Source organism: Onthophagus taurus, chromosome 6, assembly GCF_036711975.1.
Source record: "Onthophagus taurus isolate NC chromosome 6, IU_Otau_3.0, whole genome shotgun sequence".
Taxonomy (NCBI): domain Eukaryota; kingdom Metazoa; phylum Arthropoda; class Insecta; order Coleoptera; family Scarabaeidae; genus Onthophagus; species Onthophagus taurus.
The window spans coordinates 28,798,345-28,817,274 of NC_091971.1; the positions used below are offsets into that span (position 1 = coordinate 28,798,345).

Genomic DNA, 18,930 nt, shown 5'->3' on the forward strand with positions numbered 1-18,930 from the left:
TTTTTTGAATCATGTCACAGAATTTTATCTTATCTAAAATTTACATAGTAATATCTAATCTGTAATCCCAAAAAAAACTATTCTTTACATTGTTTTTATAAATTAATTAGGTTAAGTGAATTAAGTAATAAAGTGTTATAATTAAAAGTTTATAATAACAATAGAAAATTAATACTTTATTGATAACGCATTTACAAGTTTTTAATAAAAAATTTTCTTATTTAGCGAGCTGGTACTAAATCATTGAGATAAAACGAGTGTTTCTCTAAAATTTTAGCTAACGGATCTTCCCTATTTGTTTCTTTATCGAATTGAGGCCCAACAGCCCATAAAGTATCTAAATCATATTTCGTTCTTCCTTCAGGTGAGAAAATATGCAAAGCTATATTACCTAAAATTATTTATGAATCAATAAAAATCAAACAAAGAGTGGAAAAATTCAAAAATCATCATGTGGCTTAAAAATCGACGATTTTTTTTAATCGATATGACCCAAAAAATTCGTTATAAATAAAAAGAAACTGCGGAAACTGTGAAACATACCGAAAATTCACTTTAAAATTTCGATGTGACGTGTATCAATAGACTGTGTGTCAACAGACTCTCTGTTTATACTAGAACTAACACAAGACCTAGAACTAGAATCATTCGGATTTAGCCGCACGTCTCTCAAGACGGCTAAACCCGAATGATTGACAGCCGTCTTGAGAGACGTGCGGCTAAATCCGAATGATTCTAGTTCTAGGTCTTGTGTTAGTTCTAGTTTTAATGCAATAAAAATATGCAACATAGTGATATCTTATGCTTACTAGCGCTACCAATCACAGTCACTAGAACTAACACTAGACCTAGAACCAGAAACATTCGGGTTTAGCCGTGCGTCTCTTAAGACAGCTAAACCTGAATGATTCTAGTTCTAGGTCTTGTGTTAGTTCTAATGCAAAACTAGAACTAACACTAGACCGAAAACTAGAAACATTCGGAGTTAGCCCCACGTATCTCAGAACGCCTAAACCCGAATGATTCTACCCTAGGTCTTGTGTTAGTTCTAGTGATAGTGCTAGTGTAAAGCTAGAATTAACACTCGACCTAGAACTAGAAAGTATCAATTAAGTTCGATTTCTAAAAACATACAAAAAATATTTATGAGAATGGGCATGGATGTACAATTTACCAAAATGGCCATAATTTATGTACCATGTTACTCCAATCGATTGCATCTTATGAAATCATCAACTTAAATTCGGAATTAACAATTCATTCTCGCCATTACTGCTTTACCAATATTACGCGTCTTTTTCAACTCTCCATTTGTAACACTTTAAGACAGTAAATATTAATGTTATAAAATGTATCATTCAATGACTAATTTTGTACATCTGTTCTAGAAGTGGCTGATGATTACTTTCATCGTTTGATACTGTGTTGTTTTTTTATAAAACATTCACACCTAAATACAACGTTTACACGATGAACAGAGTCAACACCAGCGAAATTAGAAACATTCAGGTTTAGCCGTCTTAAGAGACGCACGGCTAAACCTGAATGTTTCTGGTTCTAGATATAGTGTTAGTTCTATTTTTAATTTAATAAAAATATACTACAATCTAACGCTAAATAACATTTAAAACTAGAACTAACACTAGACCTAGCACGAGAAACATTCGGGTTTAGCCGCACGTCTCTCAAGACAGCTAAACCGGCAGTAGAAAGAAGATTGAAATTAACACTCCATTATGTAGCCGCTACGATCACGTCATCGACCGATGACCGTGACCACATGTTCGGACGAGTCCATGAAGAACACAACAGAAGTAGTTGGACCGTTAAAGTGTTCGTATGTGTTTTTCCAGTTCTTGTATTTTTTCGTTAAATAAATTTGTGAATAAACAGCGAGACTTTTAGTACTTCAATTAGAGCTTTTTTACCTTTATAATCTTATACGGAGAAGATGTTTTTCCAAACCTGAATATCGCGCTTCAAATACTCCTTACCATTTCAGTATCAATTGTCAGCTGTGAACGTTCGTTTAGCAAATTAAAATTAATTTTTATATATCTACGACCAACGATGGGACAAGATCGCCTAAGTCACCTAGCTTTCTTAAGTGTGGAAAGAGAAAAGTTTGAAATGATCGACTTTGATGAAGTAATTTATCGATTACTGCTTGCTTCATTAAAAGCAAGAAAAATGTGTACTTAATATATTAGATATTTGTATTAATGTATTATAATATTATTATTATTAATAAATATACATTATATAGGTATTTCGAAACTCAACGTGTAGCGGGTACTGGATGAGAGGTCAACAAGGATAAGAAAAAAATTACATGTCTCTCAGTTAGGTGGTAAGACATATTTTTGAAAATATTAAAAATCGTTCCCGTCAGAAATGTTCGCAATTTAATAGTGATTTTTTTAATAATATATTCCTTATGAACCATGCTACTATAGAATTCACAAATTAAACAATAGAAGCCGTTAGTTTTGCAAAAAAATATTAGTTTGATTGAGTTAAGGTTGAAACAATTTATGTCTATTAAGTTTGATACACGAATTCTAAAAAAAGGAGTAGTACAACACCCTTGGCAAGTTATTTTAAAAGATGGCCTATTTAGTCATGTTTCCAAAATGGTACAACACTTGCCATTTTTGTTGTCATAAAAAATATTATTGCCTGTTTTCCTGCGAAAAACACGTTATTTAAAAAATTCATACTTTTGTATGTTATCTGTATTTACTTTTTATTTTCTCTTAACTTTGTTAAAAGATGTGCCAGTCAATATCTACGAACTACAAAATGTGGTTTCAACAAGATGGTTGCCCTTATGTCTTGCAAAAAGATTCTTTCAAATAAGGTTAACCTAAAGACAAAATTAAACAAACAAATTTATTTATTATTAATTTTATAGCATTATTTTCTTAAAACTAAGGCAAATGATCAAATTATTTGCCGTCAGCAAATACAAATAACAAGTACTAATACAAACTCTGCATCGTCACAGAAAAGATCTTTTTACTTGTTGTGCAAATCTCTTTGCATTTATTTCTTCTCCTGCTGTATCAATATTGTGGCGCAGTTCGGCAAGATTTTCAATCGGTTTTTAATACACTGTTTCTTTTATGCAATCCTAATAAGAAAATCAAGTGGATTTAGACCCAGAGAATGAAGAGGCCACGTAATCGAACCACGACGCCCAATCCATTTTTCTGGGTATTCTGTATGCAATCCCGTACAGGACAAGCATAATGAGCTGAGCAACCATCTTGTTGAAACCACATTTCTCTGTAGATATTGAGTGACACATCATCTAACAAAGTTGTTAAACCATTTTGGAGGAAATACAAATAACATACGAAAGTATGAATTTTTTAAATAACGCGTTTTTTGCAGAAAAACAGGCAATAGTATTTTTCAGGAAAAGAAAATTGGCAAGTTTTATACCATTTTGGAATCTTGACTAAACAGGCCTTTGTTTAGAAATCGTGTGTCAAATTTAATAGACATAAATTCTTTCAACCTTAACTCATACTTTAACTCAAACTAATACTTTTTTTTGCAAAACTAACGACTTTTGTTGTTCGATTTGTGACTGCTATTTAGTAGCATAGTTCATGACGTTGAGTTTCGGGACATTCTGTATAGGGTTATCTGATTCAGCCATCTCTTTGCTCAGATTTTATCTTTGTAATCGATTTCAGTGCGTGACCCATGATGGTTCATACTCAGATTTTTTGAGTGGTGTCGGGTGTACCTCAGGGTTCTGTTCTCGGGCCTTTATTGTACCTGATTTATACATTTCAGCTTTGCTCCAGTTTAAAATATTGTGATTATCATATGTACGCTGACGATACTCAAATATATTATAGCTTTAAATCTGATGAACTGAATATCGCAGTGGATAGGATAAATACTGACTTGGACAATTTATCAATTTATGCTTCTCAGCTCTGTCTAACGGTTAACCCTTCCAAATCCTCAGTGATTTTTTTTGGGCCCAGCGGTGGCAGATTGATGGATGACTTACCTTTGTCAAACAATTTTCATCTGGTTCTGTAAGGCGCTAGACTACCGATTTCCTCTGAAACACGCAATCTTGGTGTTATTATGGACTCTCGTCTGAGGTTCAAAAAACATATTAGTAGGCTTGTTAACTCGGCATATTGCACTTTGAAACTGCTTTATAACAATCGACATATACTACACCACCGACTTAGAGCTCACTTATGTGAAGCACCAGTGCTCTCTGTTTTCAATTTTGGAGATGCGCTTTACAATTCATGCATCGATGCTGATGATATTCGCCGAATTCAGCAGCTCTGTGAAGCTGGAACAAGACTTTACGATATTTTAGTTTTATTAGTACCATTCGATAGAGAATCGTTTGTACCACCTTTAATTTCGTTTGTACCTCAGGACCTAAAGAGATAAAAAAATTTTGAAAAATTGCCGGAACACCACTTTTTGATATTCTAATTTTATTAATACCATTCGGTAGAGAATCGTTTGTACCCGTTTGTACCACTTTCGAATTCGTTTGTACTTCAACCGGTTCCAAATTACAGCGATTTTTTGATTTTTCAGAATACCGCTGAAAGTGTGTATCTCCGTTATTAATAGAGATATCGCAAAACGGTCGATGGAATTCAATAGAGAATCGTTTGTACCCGTTTGTACTACTTTTGTTTTCGTTTGTACCTCAACCGATTCCAAAATACAGCGGTTTTTTTGATTTTTCAGAATACCGCTGAAAGTGTGTATCTCCCTTATTAACCCATTTAGTCCCAAGTTGCTTTATGTTTAAAAAAATTGTTTTTTTATACTTTTCCTTAAGATAAGATGGAATGAAGAGTATAAAAATGTACACAGGTGTTTGAAGCTAAAAATTGTTTTTGAGATATGAGATGGTGCAAAAATGCACCACTGGTAAGATAAGTGAACAACAGCATACAAAAATTTTGATTATCATTTATTAACTAAGTAATAAATTAGTCGTAAATAAATAATAATACTAATACAACATTATACTAACAAATACCTACTTTAGTATAAAGTTTAATATAAAAAATATTTAAACTAAAATTGGTGCAAAAACGCACCAATGGGATTAACAGTATAACGATTTATTGTGATAGTCCGTAAAACACTCTACATGTAAATGAACATTACACTTACTACACATATGTATAGTATGTTTATGGCATATTTTACATCTTCTACGAGCTTTAGAGTCGTGATTCTTTATTAAATGGCCATTGGAAGATTCAAATTCTCTGTTTGACCTCGTGTTTCGTTCAGTATTAGGTGTTGCGTTTTCATATTTCATTAGCCGAACTGCAATATGTGATTTAAAATCCAATTGTGCCATTTTAGTATTATTGACAGTATGTATTGTATAATTTCCACGCGTTTATTATGACACTATCCAATGAATTAATAAATAGTGGCCACCACCACTTCTTTCCTAATACTCTTGTTCTATAGTTGGCTTTCCGTTATCGTGTAAATCTACACCACCCATGAATTTATTATATTCTGATACCGCATAAGGTTGATTAACTAGGTGTTTCCTTTTTTTTCTTTCTGTTGTACCTCTTAATTGATTGTATTGGCTCCACATTCAAATGGTTAGTAATTACAGTGACAACGGAGTTATCATTCAATCGTACTAAAGAAATTTTTGAACAGGTATCATAAGCTGTATCAAAAAAACCCCTTTCCTTCTTTGAAATACATTTTATGTTTTCTAACGGACAATTTCTGACTTTTTTTCCATTTTATATCAAATCTATTTTCTTTTTCCTTCATAAGACGGCGTTGTTTCACCGCGAGGAACTCATTGTCTGAGGAATTGTATTCGTCTGCATTGGGTACTTGTATCTCGTAAGTACCGGCGATGTCTGTCCTGAGGACAATTCGTAGACGTTAAATTTTCGTCGTCTATGCACTCCTCATCTGTTAGGTAGTCAACCGGAGGAGGAATATAAACAGCATCCACGACGGCTAAAGTCAATATCGAATAAAAATAAATTTTAAACCACAACAAAATAATATAAGAATTACGTCCCTTTCTCTCTATTTCCAGTTCATTAACAATTTCTTCTAGAGAAGCATCTAATTCCCTTTTTGTGAGAAACCGAGACATTTTGCACAAAAACACACTCTCAACGCAGTATTCCATAAATGACTAAATTCGTTCGGAAATTCACCTAACAGACGCGTCTAAACTGGTTTCAAATAATACGAAAGATGATGCAATCCTTATATCTCTTCATACATCGTCCCAATGGTGCGTTTTTGCACCATTAATGTTTCAAGTCGTATTTTCAGAATCCATATTTTTATTTCGCGTTTCAAGATATATATGAGGAAAGTATGCACTAAAAACTTGCAAATGAAAAAATTTTGAAGAATTTTATGCACTAAAAATAGTTTTATTTTCATTGTATATTTTGAACAGAAATGTTCAATAGAAAAGAATTGATGTAAATATGGTTTAAATAGCAAGAATTATGAAATATTTTGATATGTATAGCCTAACAACCTTATACTGTTATCGTACAAACAGCTAACACCTTTAAATTTGGAAATGTATGGCTGTAAAATAATTTTAAAAACGCTAGTGCGTTTTTACACCAGTGGGACTAAATGGGTTAATAGAGATATCGCAAAATGGTCGATGGAATTCGATAGAGAATCTTTTGTACCCATTTGTACCATTTTAGATTTCGTTTGTACCTCAACCGGTTCCAACATACAGCGACTTTTTGATTTTTCAGTATATCACTGAAAGTGTGTATCTCCGTTATTAATAGAGATATCGGAAATTGGTCGATGGAATTCGATAGAGAATCGTTTGTACCCGTTTGTACCACTTTTATTTTTGTTTGTACCTCAACCGATTCCAAAATACAGCGATTTTTTGATTCTTCAGAATATCGCTGAAAGTGTGTATCTCCGTTATTAATACAAGTATCGCAAAACGGTCGATGGAATTCGATAGAGAATCGTTTGTACCGCCTTCGATTTCGTTTATGCCCCAACAGTTTCCAAATACAGCTTTTTTTTTAATATTAGGGGAAGCCCCGGGTCTCGGTTTCGGTAGTTCCCATACTTTTCAAGAACATAAGACTAAATTGACGTTTGGGTCGTAACCGTTCTCAACTCTAACCGGTGTGGCCTGGTATGCACCATTTAATGTTTTGATGATTTATATCTGTTACAGTCATTGTGATTAAATTGCTATTATACATAATGACTGGTCATTATATATAATAACGAAATTGTCTAAACAATGTGATAAATTAATCACTTTATCCGGACATTATTCATAACAGCTGTTCAAAATTAGCCAAAGTAATAAATACAATCCAACTGACATGTTACCTCAGTACATCAGCTAAACACTGACACATTTAGTACATCAGCTAAAGTCGGATTAAATAGTCTTCCTAAAGAGGTGCTAGTTGAACTATCAACAGAAGAAGAGCTAGAATCTATATTAAATGAAGACGAAAACCAGTTGCATAAGGAGAGGGAAGCCGAGTCCAATATTACCGACCCTGAGATTAATGAAGAGGAAGAAATCGAAAGCGATACTATAATACAAACGCTGATTTGCAAAATGAAATTGTAGATAAGCTAACAGGAAAACCTAATAAGGAGACCGACAACCAAGATACTACAAGTCTCTCAAATATAACGCAAAGTGATGAAGAATTAGTAATTGCACTGGATAAAAAGAAACAAGATATTAGAGACATCAGAAAATTAGTTGGACAATCACTGAAGAAGCAAGCAGATAAAATGTTAGCTCTATCTTCGGTAAAATATCCTGCTGCTAGTACGGGTGATAATGTAGTGGTAAAAATTCCTGATGTAGATCGCGCCAAAGCCGATGATAGAAACATTATGGCTGTTATATGTAATTTCTCAGGAGACAGAAGGAATGTATAAATTAGGAACTAAGCATGGGATTCTAAATCAACTTTACGCAAGAAATCAGTTCACTGTCTGCAAAGAAACGTTTTTTACAATTGATATCGTTCCCCAACACGAAAAAGAGTCACATCTTGGCGGCCAAGGATTTCAGCATTGTAACTGTACTGGAGAATGCGTATCTAATAGGTGTAAATGTAAAAAGTCAAGCCTCATGTGTAACTCAAAATGTCACAAGAGCCTTACTTGTAAGAATAAATAATAATTACTCAGTTGTTTTTAAATATTATTATTGTAGTTACATAATTCATGTCAGTTGAATTTAAATATTTTATTTTTTTCGTCTTTATAGAGTGATACCAAATACTTGTATTATTCTCTGTTCTTTTTTATTATTTTGTTTTATGGCTAGTGAGCTTTAAATTTACTTTGTATTACTATTTAAATAATAGTATAACATATATACCGACTTGTTTTACTACTTTATCCAATTCTTCGAAGATATTATATAAAATTGCCAGTTAATGTGATTAATTCTGTGTCTTTATCACTTTGTCTAAATTGAGTAGACATTATAAATAATGGCTGGATAGTATATATAATATCTGGATTCATTACTTTGACTGTAACATATCGACTAGACTTATCCACACAAACACGTGTTTGTACACAAGACAACATACTACCAGCTATTTTCGCTTTGCTTTTCACTTTTTGTCACATTCGTCATTATATCACCTCCGTCGATAATCTTCACTGTGAAACGTTATTAAGGTTAATTCTTAGATGTGCTATGATAGATCGTATTTTTAATACTTCTGTGCAAACAACAGGCTTGTTTGTTATCTGGATATTATTCTTTTTATTCTACTCTCGTATTTTTTATTCCACTCTCGGCTTTTTTTTATTATACTGTTTGCTTAAACGCTTTGTTGATTAATTTTGGGTTTCGAGTGTCGGAAGAAGTTTAAAAATGCCGCGTGTAGCTAAATTTTTTGTTGAAATGTTTTTTAATTCGATAAAAGAGCTAATGATTTTTGATGCGGCCGGAAAATTAAAATCATTAGCATATAATGTTTGGAATGAGGCAGAAAATTTCATAATGTTAATCAAAAAGCCAATACATCAACTCCCGATATAGCAAATTCCGAAATGAATAGTACCGGTGGTTCAAATTTGTCGATGAATATATCCCGAGACGCGTTAGTGCTTCTTAGGGCGACAATTACTATTTCAGGTGACGATTGGAACAGTATTCGACCTGTTAGTAGAATTTATAAGGGTTGGGCGTATAGTGTATTAAGACAAGGCTGGACCGATGTAATGCAAAAACAATTGTGGCAAGAACATCGGCTGCCATGTTGCTATGCTTTCAAAAATCCAAAAGTTAACTTAAATCCAGGAGAACCATGGTTATGGATTAAAGGTTTATGTATCGAATGTGGTGTAGGAATTAATTTGTACGCGCCAGACAAACCAACAGATGACCATATCACGCTGCAAATTTCAACAAGTGATAAAAAAAATATTGAGCATAAAAGAAAGCGTCAATTACGAGGTGTACTCAGACAATGAGTAATAAAAGAGGTTACTGCTCAGTCAACCGATGCTTGGTGTAGACAGAAAGCCAATGAACTTATGGATTTTGAAGATAAAGTTCCCGCGCATTTGTACAACGAAAATGTTTTACGTAAGGTAAAGCAAACAGAAACTGACCGGGAATTAGGACTTTGTAGAGGCATCGACCTTTTTCAATCAGTGCGTGAATTGAAATATCGTCCTGAATTTACAGGTACTATTCGGGAGATTGGCTACGATAAATTTTGTACAATGTATTATGTGACATAAAAAAAATAAATAAAGAAAAATAGAACTAGAATCCTGCCACGTCCTCGTCGTTAGTTGTAGGTTACGCAATGTGTAGGAGAAAAAAAATACCAAAAACGAAAGCGGTGCAAAGAAGTACAACCGATTCACTCTCGAAGCACATCGACCCTTTTGCGATATCTCTACTAATAACGAAGATACACAGTTTCTGCGATATTCTGAAGAATCAAAAAATCGCTGTATTTTGGAATCGGTTGAGGTACAAACGAAAACCAAAGTGGTACAAACGATTCTCTATCGAATTCCATCGACCGTTTTGCGATATCTCTATTAATAACAGAGATACACACTTTCAGCGGTATTCTGAAAAATCAAAAAATCGCTGTATTTTGGAACCGGTTGAGGTACAAACGAAATCGAAAGTGGTACAAACGGGTACAAACGATTCTCTATCGAATGGTATTAAATAAAATTGGAACATCAAAAAGTGGGCTTACGGCAATTTTTCAACACTTTTTTATCTTTTTAGGTCCTGAGGTACAAACCAAATTAAAGGTGGTACAAACGAGTACAAACGATTCTCTATCGAGTGGTACTAATAAAGCCAAAATATCGTAAACTCGGGTTCCAAGTTCACAGAGCTGAATTCAGCGGGTTCAAAATGCGTGTTTTCGTTTCATATTTGACATAAGAAGGTATGACAGAATATCGCATACTTTGGGGTGGATTGGTTGGTTGAGTATGTCGCGTCGTAGGGAGTTACATTCTGCATGTTTATTTCATAAAATTATTATGCATAAATCTCCACCTTATCTTTATAATAAAATTACGTTTAGAACCGACGTCCACAACCTAAACATTAGACACAGGCATACTTTAACGATACCTAAACATTGTTTAGAAATTTTTAAAAGATCCTACTCTTATGTTGTGTCTAGTGTTTATAATTCAATTCCATATGAAATTAAGTTGGGGAGTGAGCAGCGTTTCAGGCGTAAACTTAAGGAGCACTTGCTGGCTCGGCAGGTGACGTGTAGTGGAATAAATAAAATTATAATTAGAAATAAGTGTAAATTATAAAAAATAGCATAAGTAGCATTAAGTAAAAGACGATGAACTGTGCGGCTCGTGGAGTAAGCATTCTTGGTCGTTGACCGATTGCCTAATTGATGGGCACGCACAGTGAACCGTTTGAATAGTGTAATAATTAATATTGCAAGTAGTATTATTTTAGCTATCAATAAAGTTTGTTGTTAAGCAAATTATTTTATGGTTTTTAATGAAACAAAATTAAATACCCTATATGAAACCCCAAAAGGGACCAAGTTATCACATGGCGATCCTGCCAGCCGTTTGAAAGAAAATCGAAAATTTATGAAAACGTAATTATCGGAACCAATCAATCTAAGGAAGAGAAAGAAATCATAATATCGCAAGCGGGAAACAGTGGTGGAACTACAGCAACTACTGGAACTATTTTTACATTATGGGAAGTTGGTATGGCATTTCTGGTTTTCGTTGTAATCTGCGCATTGGGATACATCATATGGAAAAAGTGTAATAGGAATATGGAAAGAAAAATCCGACGAGAAGTTGCGACAAGTCATGAACTTTCGCTCAATATCGGAAGTGGCCGGTGTGACGATAAATAAAATGTGATTTATAGTGTGAGTAAAAAACTTCATAATATTATGACAATCATAGAAGAATTACAATTATTGCTGGTAGAAATTAAATCATTTAAAGCTAATATTTTAAAGTATAATAAAGAAAGAAGAAAAAATTTAGAATCCACTCAAAAACGTTTGAATGAATTAAATAAATTTAGAGTTAGGTTAGAATCATTAAATATAGAATTAAAGAGGGATACATCAAATGTTGATAAAATTGAAGACATTTAATATTATAGTTATAATATAGTTCTAGAAATTCAGGGTATTTTAGATGATAGGTTAACTATAAATAGTGAAGCTTTAGAAATAAGTATGGGGGAAACTTTTGATCTAAAAACAGCAGGTAGTTTACTTCCATTAATGGATGGAAAAGAGGAAACTACAAAACAATTAATGGATTCAATTGAATTATATTCTGAATTGTTAAATGCAGATGGTAAAAAACTTTTAATTAATTATGTTTTAAAAACCAGACTATCTGGCAATGCTAAAGTAAGGTTAAATAAAAAGTATGATACCGTTGAAACGCTTGTAAGAGATATAAGAGAAAATTTTACAACTCGAAAATCTGCCACTACTCTGTCCAATCAACTCCATAATTCCCGGCAACAGAGTAAAACAGTTGATGATTTTGGTAGGGACATTGAACAGTTACTTACTGATTTAACTTTGGCACAAGCGGGTGATGATGAAAATTTACTAAGTTCGTTAAGCATTGTTAATGAAAAACTCGCGATAAATTCGTTTTGTAACGGGTTGAAAAATCATGAATTAAGAACAATCCTTAAAGCACGAAATTGTAAAACCATAAAAGATGCAATTAACGTTGCATTAGATGAGGAAATAAATAAACCCTCGTCATCTACTGTTTTCAAATGAATGGTAGGGGTAATCAAATCAGAAGAACAAATTTTCGGAATTCTAGACCATTTAACGGGTATAACCGAAACAATCGAGGAAATAATAATTTTGTTGCTCATAACAATAATCGCGGATTTAATAATTTCAATAGCCACAATAACAACCGAGATAATTATGCTGAATTTAGAAATAACGATCGTGGTAGTCAGAGAAGATCATATCGCAGTCGCGGTAACTTTCGAGGTCATAGAGTAATTTCACGTTCTTTTCGTAGAAATCATGCGTATTTTGCAGAATCTGACGCGATGGGAATTCCTGAGGTTACCAATAAAAATACAGCCAATAACATAAACGAACAGCGGTTTTTTCGTGAATAACTCTATAGATGAAGTAATATGTAGTATGAATGGTATGAATTATGTGCGAATGAGATACGGTACGGATGATCTATTATTTCTTTTGGATACGGGTGCAACATAAGTGTAATTTTTTCAAAATTTTTACACAAAAATGAAATAATTGATACCACTAAACAAATACATATAAGAGGAATTGCAGGTTCAATAAAGTCAATGGGTTTAGTAAACATTCCTTTAAACATTTATAATTATAATATTACTCATGAATTTGTTGTTATGAATGATTTTGATTGTGGTGTGAATGGCATCATAGGATCAGATTTTTTTGAAAAATATCGTGCAACCATAGATTACGAAAAATTTTCATTTTCATTTTGGATTAATTCTTGAAAAATTATGATCAACTTAGAATCAAAAATTGACAGTTTTGTAACTATACCACCACGTTGCGAAGTTATAAAGTATTTCTCGACAGAGTCTTCTGGAGACTGTGTGATTTTGCCGAGTGAGATATCTGAAGGTGTCTTCACTGCAGGAATCATTGTTCGACCAGATTTGAATAAGGTCCCAGTTAGAATTTTAAATACTAACGAGAGGGAAGTTAAAATTAAAAATTTTAGACCTTCAAATGTATGTTTATCAAAATTCGAATTGCTAAATTTTGAAAACACTAATATAAATTTAAATAGAGTAAATAAACTTTTAGATTTACTTGATGTAAAACATTTAAACAAAGAAGAGGTAGACGCAATTCATAAAATCTGTGCTAAGTATGCAGATGTTTTCTTATTAAAAGATGATCCTTTGAGTGTTACGAATATTATTAAAGAAACTATTAAATTAAAAAAAGACGCACATCCAGTTTATGTCAAACCTTATCGGTTACCTCAAGCGCAAAAAACCGAAATTGACTCTCAAATAAATAAATTGTTAAATGACGGAATAATTGAAGAAACAAAGTCAAGTTGGTCCTCACCATTGCTAATAGTTCCTAAGAAAAATGATAGTCAGGGAAACAAACAATGGCGAATTGTTATCGACTATAGGTTGCTAAATAAAAATATTGAGGATGACAGATTTCCGTTACCTAATATTACTGAAATTTTTTACTCCTTATCAGGCCCGTTATATTTTACCCATTTAGATTTTTCTCAAGGATATTACCAAGTAGAATTGGAACCATCCAGTCGAAATTGTACAGCTTTCACTACCAACAACGGTCAGTTTCAAATGACTAGGCTACCAATGGGATTAAAAACTAGCCCTAGTTCATTTTCACGGGTTATGACCATTGCGATGTCAGGTTTAAACTATGATTCGATGTTTTGTTTATATGGATGATCTTATAGTGTTCGGAAATAGTTTACAAAATCATAACAAATATTTAATAAAAGTACTCAATAGGCTTAGAACAGTAAATTTAAAATTAAATCCAGTCAAATGTCAATTTTTAGAAAAAAAAATGTTACATTTAGGTCTTATTATTTCTGCAGACGGAATTTCACCAGATCCTGCTAAAATAAATGCAATAAAAAATTACCCATTACCGAAAAATGACGACGAATGTAAGCGTTTTGTAGCATTCGTAAACTATTACCGTAGGTTCATTGAAAATTTTGCTGAAATCGCATATCCGTTGAATAAATTATGCTGGAAGTCTGTACAGTTTCGATGGGATGACACTTGCCAAAAATCGTTTGAAATTCTAAAAAATTCTGTAATAAACCCACCGGTTTTACAATATCCTAATTTTTCAGAAAGTAATAAGTTTATTCTTAGAACTGATGCTTCTGGTTATGCAATTGGCGCAGTACTCTCAAATTCTGATGATAAACCTGTTGCATATGCTAGTAGGTCATTGAATAAAGCAGAAATTAATTATCCAGTCATTGAGAAAGAACTTTTGGCAATTGTGTGGTACGTAAAGCACTTTAGACCATATTTGTACGGTAGAAAATTTGAAATATTCACCGATCATAAACCATTGATATATTTATTCAGCATGACGAATCCTTCTTCGAGATTGACTAAATTTAGGTTAGTGTTAGAGGAATTTGATTTTTCTGTGCACTATATAAAGGGAAAAGAGAATTCCGTAGCGGACGCGTTATCAAGAATTACTCTTGACTCTACAGATCTAAAAAAATATGTCACACGATGTTTTTGTAACGACACGTGCATAGCAAAAATTAAGAAACTCTGAATCTGTGGTAAGCTCTGGCAATGATATTGATAAATGGACCGGCCATCCAGGAATTGTTGAATTGCTAAAGCGGCCAATAGGTTCAGTCGAATTAAGAAATTTGAACAATAATGAATTAGTGAACTATAACTATAATGATGTGGATATAATTAATTATAATAAAATTTTATATGATAAAAGGCATCAAATAATTTATATAAATTTAAGTTGTCGATCAATTTCAGCCCTAAACAGGCTGTCAAGTTGTCACGCTGGTATCAATCAAATAAGTGGAATAAGTTAAAACATGATGTAACGAGTTTCGTAAATAAATGTGATGAGTGTCAACGGTACAAACACTCAAGATCTCATAAAGAACCGTTAACACTCACCACCACCGCATCATCAGCCTTTGAAAAAATTTTCTTAGATTTGGTAGGTCCTTTGAATCAAGATAATGAAGATAACACGTACATTTTAACCGTTCAATGTGAACTTACTAAACTCCTAGGAGCATATCCTATTAAAAGCAAAGAAGCCGAAACTGTAGCAAAATCTTTTGTTCAAAATTTCATATTACAGTACAGTATTCCACAGGAAATTGTTACGGATCAAGGTACTGAATTTTTAGCAAGTGTTTTTAAAGAATCAGCAAAGGTTTTAGGTATAAAACAATTATATTCATGTGCTTATCATCATGAAACTTTGGGATCTTTGGAAAACACACATAAAAGCTTAGGCGCATATTTGCGAATTCAAACTTCCAAATTTCAAGATACTTGCATGGGTACCGTTTTGGGCATTTGCTTTTAATAACACCGTGCATTCAGAAACAAAATACACACCATTTGAATTAGTATTTGGAAAAACATGTAAATTGCCAACTAGTTTGCTTAATAACAATCAGCCAGTATACAGGGTGTATCTGAATGACTGCAACAAATTTCAAGGGCTGATTCTTTAGTGAATTTTAAGGGTACTTTCATATATGAACCATGGGCGACTTCGGCTCCCCTAAGGAGCTACACCCCTCCAAAAATGGCGGAAAATTTTGGTTTAATTGTTTTTTCTCAAAAACCATAAACGCTAGGAAAATGAAATTTGGGAAATATGTTTAACTCATAATAGGGCACGTTTTGACCCTATTTGTACTTTCAACCTACCCTTCTAAACTACTAAACGTAACCACCCCCGTTCAATTTATGCCTAGATTTTTTTATGAAGATGATAAATACGTTGGAAAAATTTCAGTTAAATAGATAAAACTATTCTAAAACTTTTTTGTCTCTTTGATGTTCTTCGAAAATTTAATAATTTCTGAGAAAAAAAATAATTAAGCAAACACTAACTGTTAAGCTGTAGGGTTGTTAATCGAAAGTTGGAATGAATTTATAATGAAAAAATCTTAGTAGGCTTTGCAATCTTTGTCAGAAATATTTTTGACGTTTAAATGTCAGTGGTTTTCGTACTATTATTATTGTTTTATTTAAAATTTTGAAATGTCGAGTGAACGAGCGTAAATGCGATAGAACTTTATTTAAAAATTAATTTGAAAAACAATAATAATAGTAAGAAAAACACTGACATTTAAACGTCAAAAATATTTCTGACAAACTTTCCAAAGCCTACTAAGATTTTTTCATTAAAAATTCATTCCAACTTTTGATCGACAACCCCATGTTTAACGTGCAGTGTTTACTTTATTACTTTTTTTCTCAAAAATTAGTCGTTTTTGGAAAAATTTTACAGAGACAAAAAAGTTTTAGGATACTTTCATTTACCTAGATAAAATTTTTTTAATGTATTTATCATCTGCATAAAAAAAATATTAGCAAAAATGTGAAGGGGGTGGTAACGTTTAGTAGTTTATAAGGGTAGGTTGAAAGTACAAGTAGGGTCAAAACATGCCCTATTATGAGTTAAACATATTCCCCAAATTTCATTTTCTTAGCGTTTATGGTTTTTGAGAAAAACAAATTAAACCAAAATTTTCCGCCATTTTTGGAGGGGTGTAGCTCCTTAGCGGAGCCGAAGTCGCCCATGGTTCATATATCAAAGTACCCTTAAAATTCACTAAAGAATCACCCCTTGAAGTTTGTTGCAGTCATTCAGATACACCCTGTATAATTTTGACGATTATAACCATGAATTGAGATTTAGATTGAAATCTGCATTAGACGATGCTAGGACGAATCTAATTGAATCTAAAAATAAGAGAAAATGTAGGTTAGATAAAAATTGTAAGGAAATTAACTTTAAGTTTAATGATAAAGTATTATTAAAAAGCGAAACTAACAATAAACTAGAAGCTATTTATAAGGGTCTATATAATGTAATTAAAGATGAATCCCCTAACATAATTATAAAAATTAACAATAAATTAGTAACTGTGCATAAAAACAGAGTGAAAAAATACAGTGCATAAAAAAGAGACTGTTACGTGTAGTGTTATGTAAATTTAATTATAATAGATTATAGAATTTAAGATTTAATTGTTATAGAAATGTAATGGAATAAATAAAATTTAACATGAAAATTTAAAACATTAAGATGTTTAAATTTTCTTTAACAATAAGGGAGATGTAGTGGAATAAATAAAATTATAATTAGAAATAAGTGTAAATTATAAAAAATAGCATAAGTAGCATTAAGTAAAAGACGATGAACTGTGCTGCTCGTGGAGTAAGCATTTTTGGTCGTTGACTGATTGCCTAATTGATGAGCACGCGCAGTGAACCGTTTGAATAGTGTAATAATTAATATTGCAAGTAGTATTATTTTAGCTATCAATAAAGTTAGTTGTTAAGCAAATTATTTTATGGTTTTTAATGAAACAAAATTAAATACCCTATATGAAACCCCAAGAGGGACCAACTTATCATAAACGGCAGCGGATTGACCTTTTCAAATATTTTGTCGGGGAATAGTTGTCATAAACAACTATTCTTTTGTTTTTTCTTTTCAAATAATACCTAGTTTTTGGCCTTGTATTCCATTTGATTTTTTTTTATCCATTACACATTTGCTATTTGTTTTTCTCTCGTTAAAAAGAATCGATGAAAAACAGTGTTACTTAATGGTAAGACTGACTCGATCCTTTTTGGCTCAGAATTTATTCTGTAATTCCTTTTAATTTATATTATTGTTGCCAATGTTATAATATTTAGTTTTATTTTTATTATTGTAGTTTTCTCTGAGTTAATAAATATGTTTATTATTATTATTATCCTAGTAAAGTTTCTCAATTAAAAACTGAACCACCCTGTATATGGTTACCATGATCAATGACGTCACAAAAAGTGATGTCACGTCGAAACTTTAAAGTGATTTTTCGGTAAGTTTTACACATTTCTGCACTTTTTTTATTTGTAACGACTTACTTGAGTGATTAAAAAAATGATTGATTTTTAAGACACATGATTCTTGAATTATACCCATAGAATTCTTATCAACCTAAATCTAAAGCCATCCACTCTTTAGAATTTTCTCCTTCTAATCTAGGTACAACATCATCTTGGCCTCTTTTATTTTTAAAAACTCTTCTCACAAATTGAGCGATTGCTTTCATATGCCGAAACGATTTTCCAGTGACAATAACCATATAATTTACATATTGTAGATGTTCCGGAACGGAAGCCACAAATATATCTTCAGCATTTTCGCGTTTTAAAACATCTACTAAGTCTTCAATTTCAAAAACACCATTTAGACCACCTAAATAAACTCGATAAAAAATTTGTTTTAACAAAAAATTAACTTACGTTGTAAATTTAAACCAAATAAGGGATCAACGCTTTCTTTTTCAAGTTCTAATAAGTCGGTATATTTAAATTTATTCTCATAAACATCTTTTATTTCTTTAGAATCGGTATCTTTAAAAACTTTATATTTGGAACCAATTTCGCCGAGTAAATCATCAATGTTTGTGTCTTCCTTATCTTTTTTGGTGGAGAATTTATTTTTTAATACATTTTTGTGTACCATTCCGCATAAACATTGTTTTAAAAGGGAGTAACTTCTAAAATATTTGTTAGCCAACATTTATAACCTTAAAATATAAAGTTTAATTAGTGAGGTTATGTTAAAA

At 32.3% G+C, this 18,930-nt stretch overlaps 1 protein-coding gene across 1 annotated transcript; it reads right to left on the minus strand.

Moving 5' to 3' along the window:
- Window positions 1-163: 163 nt before the first annotated feature.
- Window positions 164-18,930, minus strand: LOC111419696 (ribosomal silencing factor RsfS-like protein, 312). Its single transcript, XM_023052554.2, has 3 exons — window positions 18,605-18,930; window positions 18,297-18,557; window positions 164-391 (listed from the first exon to the last, which is right to left on the minus strand). Exons 1-3 carry the CDS (start codon window positions 18,882-18,884, stop codon window positions 222-224), a joined length of 711 nt encoding a protein of 236 aa, XP_022908322.2. The 5' UTR covers window positions 18,885-18,930; the 3' UTR covers window positions 164-221.